The sequence below is a fragment of the Elgaria multicarinata genome, chromosome 9, assembly GCF_023053635.1.
Source record: "Elgaria multicarinata webbii isolate HBS135686 ecotype San Diego chromosome 9, rElgMul1.1.pri, whole genome shotgun sequence".
NCBI classification, from domain to species: domain Eukaryota; kingdom Metazoa; phylum Chordata; class Lepidosauria; order Squamata; family Anguidae; genus Elgaria; species Elgaria multicarinata.
In genome coordinates, this window is record NC_086179.1 from 91,227,601 (window position 1) to 91,240,438 (window position 12,838).

General features: G+C 42.5%; 1 protein-coding gene across 3 annotated transcripts in view; it reads right to left on the bottom strand.

Annotated features, from left to right (window-relative positions):
• Window positions 1–5,295: 5,295 nt before the first annotated feature.
• Window positions 5,296–12,838, bottom strand: part of ARFGAP3 (ADP ribosylation factor GTPase activating protein 3) — a 50,355-nt gene continuing 42,812 nt past the window's right edge. For all 3 annotated transcript variants that reach the window (XM_063134319.1, XM_063134318.1, XM_063134317.1), the window contains 5 exons: window positions 12,642–12,779; window positions 10,981–11,104; window positions 9,781–9,871; window positions 8,468–8,589; window positions 5,296–7,005 (listed from right to left, as the gene is read on the bottom strand). In XM_063134319.1, coding sequence (XP_062990389.1) covers window positions 6,988–7,005; window positions 8,468–8,589; window positions 9,781–9,871; window positions 10,981–11,104; window positions 12,642–12,779 — 493 coding nt within the window. In that variant the 3' untranslated portion in view covers window positions 5,296–6,987. The remainder of the gene's footprint in view (window positions 7,006–8,467; window positions 8,590–9,780; window positions 9,872–10,980; window positions 11,105–12,641; window positions 12,780–12,838) is intronic.

Genomic DNA, 12,838 nt, shown 5'->3' on the forward strand with positions numbered 1-12,838 from the left:
CTTTAATTAATATTAATATAATATATTTCACAAACCCACAGCGTTTCCCCCATTCCAGCTGAACAGGGGTGGGTGGATGGACTCCTGTCCGGGAAAGCCACCAAATGGCTTGACAAACAGAGATAAGACCAGACGGTAGCTAAGCAACGAAGGTGTTTATTTACAGAAGCTAAACAGTGCAGTGAAAGGAGGGGGAAACGGGGGTTTGAATGCAAAAGTCCATGAACAGGAACAGTTCAGGAAGCAGGCTTTTAGAGAAGTCAATGTCCAGTCCGAGGTCGAGGGAGCGTGGCAAAGCGGAGATTCGATAGTCCAGTCCAAGTTCGATAGTCCGCAACTGGCTGAAACCAGGCTTCTCCGCCTCCTCCTCAGACCTCTGCGGCTCCTCCGCAGTCTTTGCTGGCATCAAGCCCTCAGAGCTGGCAGAGGTCCCAGCTGGCCTTGGCTCTTCTTCCTGAGGCTCTGCCACAGTCTCTGCCAGTCCAGCCTCCCCACTACCTGAGCTGGGCTTCTCGGCACTAGGTCCAGCCTCTGCCACCTCCTCCTGATCTCCTGACTCCATCTCTGTGCAGGGCATGACAACTCCATTATTTGGCATATGTGTATGCAGAATTAAACTATAACTCACTTGCTTCTGCTAAGTGCAAGCTATCAATGACATATGTCATTTATATTTAGATTAATAAGTCCTGTTCAAGACACCAGCCTTGTTTACCCATTGCAGCCCAAAGGGGGTAGGAGAACTCCATTGTTTCTACTAGGATTGTGCAGTATGACATGGTTATTACTCACTTGCTTTTTGCTGCTCTTGACACTAGATCAACCTGTCTTCACCCAGCAACACGCATGAGGCTATAGTGGTGATAGAGGGCAGCATCACGCCATTCCATTGCCTCAGAGAAGGTGGCTTTAACTGCCTTAAACCTAGTGCAGCGCTGACTAGGAGTGTGTGTGTAACTAGAAGTGGAAAGGGTTCTTGCACCCCTCCTGAAAATGTGGGTAGGGAACTACATGCTGGTCTCTCTACCAATCTACCTTCCAGGAAGAGTCACAGATGCATTTATACTTTGTTGTCCTACCAGTACGTCACCCACTAGACCAGAGCTTTCCAAACTTTTCATGTTGGTGACACACTTTTTAGACATGCATCATTTTGCGACACAGTAGTTCAGTTTTACTAGCAAACAGGAGGTTAAACTAACCCCTTGTAAGAGATATGGACACATAAATTGTAATAACAAAATGTATAGGGACACAACATATCTCATGAAAACCTTTCATTTATATTTTTTTAAAATATATGATTTGCAAGATAATAACATACATTTCCAAGACTTTTCACATTGAACCAATTTTGTCGAGCTGCGATCAAGGGGCAGTTGAGTCAGTGTTCTATCAAAAACTGGACCCATGGAATTTCTCGATTGCATCATTCCAGGTGCAGCCGCATCACAGGAAGTGATGCAGAATCAGCTGTTTCGACCCAATTATGCATACTGCACATGCGCAGTACCTGTATGATCCCTCGACCGTGGTGTGCATACACAGATACAACGGAAGGGGAATATACTAGTGCACCATACTAATCAGCACCTTTGCTGCGTAAAAATGCATGAAAGTTGGTATTGTTTCTTTCACATATACTCAGAGGTTTCTCATTACGTTCGCATGACACACCTACACACTGCAGCTGACACACTAATGTGTTGCAACACACAATTTGGAAAGCTCTGCACTAGAGGATAGAGACCGTAGTTACATAGTCACACAGTGAACTTCCTGATAGTGCTGTCACTAGGGAAGATGCACACTCTGCATGTACACAGCGAAACCAGACGGGGAGCAACCTGGCTTTCAAAACGTACAACAGATTGCAGTAAGAGATACATAATGAATTGTTAAATGGCTCAGAGAAATGCTTATTAATATAGGATTTATTAATATAGGAATGAAAAATTAATTTTATATACATGTGGCAGGGATAACCCTGATGGGATGGGTAGTTCCTTCATGCCCATAGAAAGCTAACATATAAACTGGCCTCAGGAAAACAGAGAGGAGGATCAGCTGTGACGATTTGAGCTAGCAACCAATTATTTGTGTACAACGTTTCCCCCTGTATAAAATGAAACATAAACTTCTGTCCCGGGCCCTTTTCCTCTACATTGGCAAGGGAGAGGGACCTTTGTACAAAGAGATTTTTGGTACCTGAGGTGGAAAATAATTTATTTTTATTTATTTATTTATTTATTACATTTTTATACCGCCCAATAGCCGAAGCTCTCTGGGCGGTTCACAAAAATTAAAACCACAGTAAAACACCCAACAGGTTAAAACACAATTTAACTGTGTGACATAAGTTAAAGGCACAATTTTATGCATGTTTAGACAGAAAAAAGTCCTTCAACTCCTAGAATCCCCTCTAAATGAGAAGCACCCACCCCAGGCTTGCCAAGGGAGGGAGGGAAAAGAGAGCGAACACCTCTGTTTGCAGCCAGCATGGCAGGGCACACCAATTGGATTTTGAATATTCAATTGTTACTGTTTTGAATTTTATTATCTTCTTTAGTGGGTCGTTGAAAAACGCTATTCTGAATGATTTTTATAGGGTAGGGTAGGGGGCACTGGGCATGAGTTTGTGGAACTAAGGGGGCGGTGACCTGAAAAAGTTTGGAAACCACTGGTTTAGCGTGTTGTCTGAAACAGGCCAATGTTGGTGCCTGCCTGAATTCCAGAGGCAGGGAGTTCCATAGAAATGGGGTCACCACACACTGAAGGCTCTTCTCTGAGTAGACTCCATAGGCCCACGTCAAAGCACCAGGAACATGCTTGGCTTGGTGATAAAACCATTAAGTCTGCATTAGTTGCAGTCTTAAAATGGGAGTGTAGGGAGAGATGGCAAATTTAGTTGGATTAACCTCCCAGTTGTGCAGGTTTCAGGTTATATTTTTACATGGAGCAATACTGAATCTCAGCAGGCCTGGCCCATGCCCCACATGAACTGTGCACCAAAACTTTGCCAGCAAAGGTAAAAAGTCTGAAATGAAAATAAAACATTTGAACTCGTGCTCTAGATGTCTAGGCTTTTTCTTTTTCTTTTAGCATAATAGTATGGGCTAAAGATATGCTGGGCTAAAGAGATACACACCGTGGCTGATTCCCCATTTTGTGAATATAAAATTCATTCAGTAATTGGGTCATTTAAGTTTCCATTCTATCTCACTTTGAAAAAACGTGCGTCCTTCTTCTCATTTTCCATTAGACATTTATATACTTTAGACAATACGCCTTTGTGCACTACATTAGGCCTCATCAAACTTTTAAAAGGTGTAAGAGCTCTAGATAAAATATCAATCATTTTGCACTGTTCAAAATTTTGTGTTTGAATGTATTAGAATAAGGAAATATGAGCATTTCATGTTCTGTGTCTCAAAACAGATTGAGGTCAGTTCTGGCCAAGGCCTGTAAAACCACTACATCTGGATAATGCAGTATTGGATCAGATGTCAATGTTTTGTGGTCTTGTAGCTGGCTGGAATGCATAACAAAATCTATGCCAATGGAAACATACCTGGAGAATTTATCTCATATCCTAACAATAGTTTCTCATATCTCACTCTTTCTTATGGATTTTCTAAAACTCGTATAAACAGAACCGTTCTAAAAGGAGAAATCAGAAACTCAGGCCTGGGGTGAAATCCAGCCCTCCTGAGTGCCCACAAGACCACAACCCCTTCCACTGGTTCCACCCCCTTTTCCCTGACTGTCAATCATTTGGCTGTTTACTGTCTTTTGTGCATTTTCCCAGTTTCTAAAAGGTTGGATTGCCTCCCTTTATTTACTGGGAGTAAAAGCTTTAAGCTACAATATGCTGTTATTTTAGCACCATCTCTTTTGCCTGCTGCCCCACACACCGGTGGAATGCAGCACCTGAGAGCATCTCTGAAATGGAATCCCACTTTTGGGCTGAAAGAGGTTCAACATCCCAGCTCTCCAGGGTTTCAACCTAGAGTCTTTCCCAATCCTACCGAGATAGTCAGCAACTGAACCTGGGACCTACACGCAAAGCACCACCACTGAGCTTAATTCACTTCTCCAAAGTGACATTAGGTTTATCCAGCCTCTAAATTGTTCACCCAAGCCAAACGGACACAACATTTCTTTCAGAGACTTCTATTAAATGTGGACGTTGTGAAACATTGGAACTAAATGCAGGAACCGACTTTGTGTGCCTCACGGAGGGAAAACGAACAGCCCATTAGCGCTGGGGAGTGCCAAAGTTCTGACCTTTTTAAAGAATGAGGGATGAAGATGCTGAGAAGAAATATGTTCAACAAGGACGACAAAGGCAGAGACAATGACAAGGATCTGATAACAAGCATGAAGTTCCAGTAAGTCAGATTCTGGCTGGACATCAGGAAAAACTTCCTGTTAGAGCAGTACGACAATGGAACCAGCTACCTAGGGAGGTTGTGGCCTCTCCCACACTAGAGGCATTCAAGAGGCAGCTGGACAACCATTTGTCAGGGATGCTTTAGGGTGGATTCCTGCATTGAGCAGGGGGTTGGACTCAATGGCCTTGTAGGCCCCTTCCAACTCTACTATTCTGATTCTAAGTTATTGTTTTAAGTAAAGGAGAAACAGTCCACGCACAGGGCCCACTTCTTTCGTTCCACACATGGCCAGCTTTTCCAATTCCACTGCGCAAACGGCCCCACTGCTTGCGCAATAGCGATGTAGGGTTTCCAGGGGCCTGAAATGAACAGAAATGTTTGTTTCTGGAAGGGTCCAGGTCAAGTGAGCTCCCTTATGTGAGTTCCATTGACCTTCCCCATTCCAGAAACAAGCATTTCTGCTTGTTTCAGTTTGCCCCCAGAAGTGCTAATCACTGTTGTGCAAGTGGTTAGGGGCTAGTTGCACAACAGAATTGGTGGGACTGGCTGCACACAGCTGATCACTGTTGGATACTGCCCCAAGTTCCCAGTGCCCTACTTTTCCCTGCGCTGTGTCTCCTGAAAAGTCTCTCTGGAAGGTCAAGGGACCCTCCGGAACCTCCGGAACCATATGGAGTGGGGTACTTCCTTAGGATCCTAAGGAACTCATAATTGTATGCTTCTATGAAGGCTGAACCTCAAAGAAGCTTGAGCCAGGAGCCTCTACCCTGAAAGAAGAACACCAAACACAGCCCTCCACATTTCTGACAAAAAAAAAATGTAGCAAAGAAAAAAAATCACGACACTTCATGCAATATTAAATTCTAGCAGGCAGCAGAAATCAAACTTTCACATGGAAAACTGCAAGTTATTTCAAATTTTATTAAGTTGAAATGGCAGCTGTTCAAGACAGATACAAAACTGATAAAATGAAGCATTTCTGGCATTTTTTTAAATTCAGTTTTAATAATTATGATTCTAGGCTGTCTAAAACACAGCCACACTAAATACTTTTATACATATATTCTCTATTTTGATTTTAAATCCACCAGTTCGTACTAGAATTATTATTTAAACGTTCTATTAGATTAGTTTGGCCTTGCAATTTTTATTTGTAAATTCCATCTTTCGCTCCTACCCCATCTCTCTATATATACTTTATTCTTCATTTTATACACCATATTGATTGTTTTAAAGCATGTAAGGAATCTAAATTGCAATTCAAAATAAAATTTAAATGTTATGAATAAATAAAATGTTGACAAAAATGACATCTTTTAAACATACAACAAATTTCTCCCATTTCTTTTAGGAAAAAAATTGCTTACATGAAAGACCAATGCTTAAAAGACTTTTTCCACTTTCATACTAAACACTAACTACCATTTCCTGTCATGTACAGATTCATCAGTATTTTCTTAAACTATCAAGACATCCTGGTTACAACACAGTTACTTAAGCCCACTGAAATCAACTCTGGGTCAAATCCCTTCTGTGGGCCTGTTTGGATGTCCCCCTGATCTCATTTATATGCAGCAACTTTAGGAGCGTTATTTGGGCTTGGACCTTTCCCCAATCTTCAGCCCTAGAAGATAATGTTCAAAATGGAAGGATCCCTTAGTTACCTGAATGTGTGGACTCCCTTAAATTTACATTGCAATCTCTCTAATGGATTAAATATTTTAGTAGAGGAAATCTCACATTTGATTACCTAAGGTATTGCTCTGTCCAGATCCCACTCTCTAAACTTAGTGAGTAGGAATGGCACAAAATCAGTGGCTACTCCAAGACTCACTATGTGTTTAGGGGGTAGTGAAAGAGTGATTTATGGGCAGTCCTCCTATAATTTGAGGTTATCACCGACTTCTCTACAGGCTGGCTTTCACAATCAAACAGCTGAGTGTGTGTGGCATATATGGATAGACACTTTGAATATTCAAGCTGTGATCACTGCTTGTTGTGTTGTTCAAAACCAGTGGGAGTGGGTTGTGGGAGGGTTAAACAATCCTCACATAACCCTAAAACAGATCATGGGTTATGCAAGGGTTATTTAAAACTCACACTACCCACCACTGCTGGGTTTGGACAACATGAAAAGCCGTGGTTGCAGCTTGAATATTCAGAATTTGCCTAGCACGTGCCCACATGTGTAACAACCCACCAGGGTCTGCAGTGGTTGTGCAAACCAGGTCTCTAAATAACAACTAAAGCTCATGAAAAGCAATTCATAGGTAGCCTATAACTGTTTTGTGTAACGCATTACAGCATTCCTTGTCCGGCCTCAGAACCAGATTGGTGTAGCAATGGTGAGACACTATTCATAGCATAATAAAGACATGAACAGTAGAACAACACTAACAGAATAAAAGCAGAAGTGATAAGCTGCTACATTAAATGAAAGCTTCTCGGAGGCAGAAAGAACACATGGTAAAAACACAGAGGTGGGTAGATCAGCGTTAAGGCAGCCTTCTTGTAAGATATGCAGTACGATCACTGGCAGAAGTATATTTTTTTAAAAGCTCTTTTGTGTATCCAATCAGCTGAATACAAATGGTTAGGAACCATACCGATCCTGGAGGAGAGAGGATGGCAATGGGGATGAAAAGAAGTGAACAAGTTACGTCTCTTACAAGCTAGCAAAGAGCATATTTTTGCAGTTATCATTTGTACACTCACAAATTGAAATCTACACCTATTTTTTCCCCTCTTGATAAATGCTAACCACATCTTAAGAAAATGTAAGGCTCCGTTTGTTTTGGAAAACCATGCATATTTCATGCATATAACAGGTGCTTAATAAGCTGCATATATTGGTGATAATCTAGTGAAGCAGCTTGAAAAGTATAAGGATGGGTGCTGAACCTTTTTCAGCCCAAGGCAGATTTCAATGGCAAAAATGCTCTCGGTGGGCAGGGCCAGAAGGCATGGGGCCAAACATGCCAGCGTATTTCAGCTTCAAGCTCTTTATCGCCGGTATCTAAGCCTTAGGAGAGACATTGAATTTTTTTAGAAGGGTGGGAACACACACAAGCTTGGAAATCAAATTATCAGCAGTTGGGCGAAGTGGGTGTAGCTCTCTGAAGAACCTTGGAAGACCAGGCTGGGACCCCAGGTGGGCCAGATTTTGCACACAGGCCTGAGGTTCAACATACCTGCTATGACTTCCCGTTTCTGGCTGCAGAAATAACCCTCTGCGGCCATGAAAATCTGAGCATACGTGGGGGCCACCCTACATCCTCCGTGACAAAGGTCTCATAGGCCTTAATGGAAGGTGCATTTATATGATTAACAGGGTGCAAAACCGCTATCCCCTCCAGTAAAAAACAACAACACACAGCAGCTTTGTGAACCGCCCAGAGAGCTTCGGCTGTGGGGCGGTATATAAATGTAATAAATAAATAAACAAATAAATATTACCCTAACATTCAACTGCTATGAGAATGAATGGATTGAAATCTATCCTCACCGTCCCCCAAGGTAAAAAATATGAGCAATTTTAATGCAAGTTCAACAAAATCTCAGCCAATTCATAAAACAGCACACTTTCACCCAAAGAGATCCATTCTTGTTATGGAAGTCACAATACTAAACCTTCAGAGTTTGCACAGGGAGCATGCTTTATTTCTCATCAACTAGTATATAGAGCGGTAAAGCAGCAGTTTCTGCAGCCAAAACTCTCCCCACGGCCTGAGTTCGATCCCAGCGGAAGCTGGTTTCAGGCAGCCGGCTCGGGTCGACTCAGCCTTCCATCCTCCCGAGGTCGGTAAAATGAGTACCCAGTTAGCTGGGGGAAAGGTAACAACGGCCGGGGAAGGCAATGGCAAACCACCCCGCTATAAGGCCTGCCAAGAAAACGTCAGCGAAAGCTGGCGTCCCTCCAAGAGTCAGCAATGACTCAGTGCTTGCACAAGAGGTTCCTTTCCTTCAGGTAGGGGGAATCTGCGCCTGCTCTCCATGAACGATTATGCAAAATGCCAGCGCTTCCCATCCTTAGAATAGTGGGCAATTCCAAATTTTGAAGTTGGTTTACGAACCTGAATAGAGGTCATAACTCCATTTGCCAGGACAGAAAGCCTTCCAGCGACCGACCTTACTCCTTGCTTAAACTGAGCCATATCTGGAGCAGTGGGCAAGACGTTTGAAATATTGTAGCTTCCTAAGGAGAGGGGACAGAAATAAGCTTTGGAATGAAAAGAAGCATGTTTCCTCAGTTAAATTGCATTAAGTTATAAACTGTTCTAATTTGGTTAAAATGTTTGTCTAAACCAAGGGTAGACAACTCTCTGTAACTGAAAGTGACAAAAGAAGCTCTCTGACATAGCTCTAAAGTGATGTCTGTGTTCTGCCCCCCCAAAAGAAAGTGCTTTTACTGCCCCCGCCTACTTGCTAAGTGTGCAACTGCACATTAACCAATGGGTGAAAAGTGCATTCCCGACTTAGCCTTAGATCGTTCTGTCAACATAGTGTTAGCGTTAAAAAAAAATGTATCTCCATACACGGGGATGCCGGCTTTTCTGGGGGCATCAGGTGCTACCTGTCTAAGGGAGCCTGGGTATGATGTTCCATCCTGATCCTGCAAAGCCCCAAGGTTCTGTATTAGTGATATGGGGGGGGGGGTTGTTGGACTGGGTGCCTTGTGACTAGGGGAGGCAGCCTGTGAAGTTTGGTCCCAATCCTGCAACCCCCCAAGGCTTTCTAGCTGCAAGCCCTTTTAGTGCACCTGAGATTTTCGCTTGTTGACTAGTGAGCACACGGTGATTGTTGTTGGATGAGGTGGGGGAGGCTATGTGAGAAATTTGGTCCCGATCCTGAAAACCTCCAAGGGTATGTTTATGACAGCCCAAGCAAGAATGGGCAACACAGTGCTACTGCATGGTTGGAAGGACTGCAGGACCATGCAGGTTGGAGGAAGGATCAGATTAGGCAGGAGAGGCATCATGGACTAATTCTAAAACAAGCTACTGTGCATAGCTTATTAAGCCATGGTGGACTAAAGTGCCATCCAAATGCACCCTTTATGTGCTCAACGTGCCTCAGTTGTTTTGATAGTGGTGTACATCATTCAACATATTTCTCCTTTAAGGAACTTGGACATTTAGCAATAGCATACAGTGGGGTGACAAGGTCATCTGCCCAATGTGCCGCCTGGATAGGGGCACAAAATTGGTCTCAGCAAAGATTTAACAGCCTAATCCTAAACGGGTGTATTTGGAACTATGTTCTACCAAGTTCATATTAGGACTGCAGTCAGTGCCATGTCTTGTACATAATTGCTAGAAAATTTAACAGGCCATTTTACACAATTCAGAATATTCAAAAGTTCAGCTTCATTATTTTCCTGCTATACCTGATGGCTGTTTCTTCTGATCTTCAAACAAATCGGCTGAACTTATAGCAGAGTTTCCAGAAAGTCTCTCTAACCGAACTCTAGCTTCATACTATGAAAGAGTTAAGAAGATATCAATAATAATGTATTTACTTGAGTTTTACACCTAGCTGAGAGGACTCCCACTGTTGCAACAAAACTGACAAAGACAGCTTTCCCAAAAATAGCCATGAGGTGCCCTAGGTGAAAAAAGCTTATTAATCCCAATTCTCAATTTATTTTCGTAACCCATTCTTCACAGCAGGGGTCCCCTATCTTTTTGGACACATGGGCCCATTTTGGAATTTGAGAAACTGTTTTGGGCACCACAACAAAATGGAGAATGTGGCAAGTCACATAATGGCTGCCCTGGGCACCTGGCTAGTTAAAAGTGAGCTAAAGAGGAGCAGAGGGGGAGAAACAGCAGCCCCATTCAGAAGGAACCTTAAACCATGGCTTTAACCACAGTGGTTAAGCCAGAATGCCAGGTTGTGTTCAGAAGACACCTTAAACCATGGCAAAAAGCCTTATTCACCATGGTTAAAGCCATGGTTTAAGGTGTCTTCTGAACACAACCTGGTTTTCTGGCTTAACGACCGTGGTTAAAGCCGTGGTTTAAGGCTAGAAAGGGACAGAAAGAAGACTGCCCTAACATATTTCAAGGTTTTTCTTAAAATATGTATATATATATTGAACAGAGCAGTGAGAGTAGAGTTTTGCAGGAGCTGCTGGAGATCCCTGTGGGCACCGCGTTGGAGACCACTGCTTCACAATATCATGTTATTCAAAGTAGAGACTTTTTGTCCACATAGCTAACCAAATGCATCTGAGGACACAGATTAGGTTGAATTGCGTCTGGCTCCCACACTGCTACCAAATATACGAATCCTCACTAGTATGGTTTACTGGGGGTGGGGTGTAATTCTACGTGCTATCAAACAAATATATTGTATAGCTTAGTTCCCAGCTTTAGAATGTGGGCCGTGGTCCATACAGCTTTCTCTCAAATTTCAATCTACTGATCTAGCTATCACAACTACTTCCCACAAAAAAAAGCTCCCTTTATTCTAACTAAATCTGTGTGAAGTTAATAAAATCCTGGAATCATCACAGAAAGTCAAAATAGTCCCCCCAAAACAGTTATTCATTGCAAAAGTTGTCCGTCGTGTCGTTTTTACTTACTTCAGCGTGTTCTTGCTTTCCAAAGTACATATCTGAGGAAATGGCTTTAACATTGCCAAATTTCTTTTGTGCCTCGTCTGTACTTGCAGAAGGCTCATACTCAGGTTTACGACGAGAGGAAGGCCTAAGAACATTGTTTCTATATGGTTACATCTGAGAGGATCCAGTTTATAGAAGTTAATTATTACCTCTGTATAAATACTATTAAGTATATTGCATATCAACCTGACATCAAGTTAGCTCATTTGGTAAATACTGACAGCTGTTAATATTTTGATTTCGTTTTAACAATAGTTAACTGCTCAACTCACAAGTGGCATTCATCTGTATAGAAAAAAAATCTCATAATGAAACTCTATGTACAGGCACATACAAAATCTATATATAAAGTGGGAACTTTATAATAAGAACATTTAGCAATTTTGGGGGGCGGAGCACAATTACCCTGTGTTTAAAAACCTTCCCAACTTCCAAATCAAGAGAACTTGAGGTGGAGGGGGAACTATTTTATTCACATCAATTCCAATTCTAAATCATTTATTACATTTCTATATTGTACAATAGCCAAAGGGTGCTTTATAAGGATTAAAACATTAAAAAATACAATGTTGTACATAATATAAAAGCAGTTTAGCCACAAACATGGCCAGCACACACATAGACACAGATATTTCTAAACAATATCTCATGACCTGATTAAAAACCTAGTATATGCTGCCAAATGCCTGTTGTTGTTTCTGCCTGTTCCTGGCAAGGAACACTCCCCAAACACTCCCAGGTTCAGCTGTTCCTTTCTGCTCTATCCCAAACTGAGGCACAACACCTGTAGAGGAAGGTCTTAACTCAACACAAAAAACAAGCAGGCCTTACTGGGGAGTTCATTCCATAATTTTTTTTTGGGGGGGGGGACACAGCTTAGAGGATGACTTAACCTGGCCTTTCTGGGTGCCATGGTTCTTGTGGGTGCTGTGTTAGCAACACCTGTGCTAATTATTCAACATTTGGCTACATATACAACTTTCTACTCCAAGGCTGAGTTCGGACGACATATTAGACAATGGAAGGGGTAATAGCACACTCACCGTGCATTATTCTCCTGGTACTCCCCAAATGACATGTTGCCCCTCCACCCGTCACGCGGCTGAAACTCCAGGCATCCTTCTGGGCTGCCGGTGCTCCAACCTCCCTCCTTCCTCAGTCTTCCTGGACGCATCCCATCAGCCATTGCGAGTTCTGCCAGCTGTATAGGAGCAGCCCGGGTGTTTTCGGCCGGAGAACTCTATGACCAATGGAATAGTGCACTCGACGGAGGGGGGAGCCCTCCACATGACAACGTAAGCAATTGATTATTTGATAAGCAACGGAGCAGCCCTTTGTTTTTCTCCGTTGCGTAAAATGGCGAAATAGCGTACTGTTGGTTGTGTGTGCATTGTGTGTGTTCCCCAACGCAATAATCAACTCAACTGATAGTTGCCTCCTTCCACCACCACCCCGTTGATTATTGTGTCGTCCGAACCCAGCCAAATACTGGAAAAACTTAGACATTTTAGTCTCTTGTGAAGAGATAGGATTTAATACAAAGCAATACATTTTTTTTATGTTGTTGGAACTATTCACATGTATAAGATTAAGTGTTTTGCAGAGTAGTTTTCTTTAGATACCTTTCTGAATAACCCATAGTTTTTGAAGATAGAATCATATCTATATCTCTGTTGCTGCTCTCTTTCTTCCAGAAGGATTCGGAATTGTCATCCCATTTAGGAAAAGTGCTACTTCTCAACTCTGGTGAATCAAAGTACCTGGACGGCAAAAGTAAACATTAAGGGGCTGCATTAATAGTTTCAGACGGCGGCCCTCT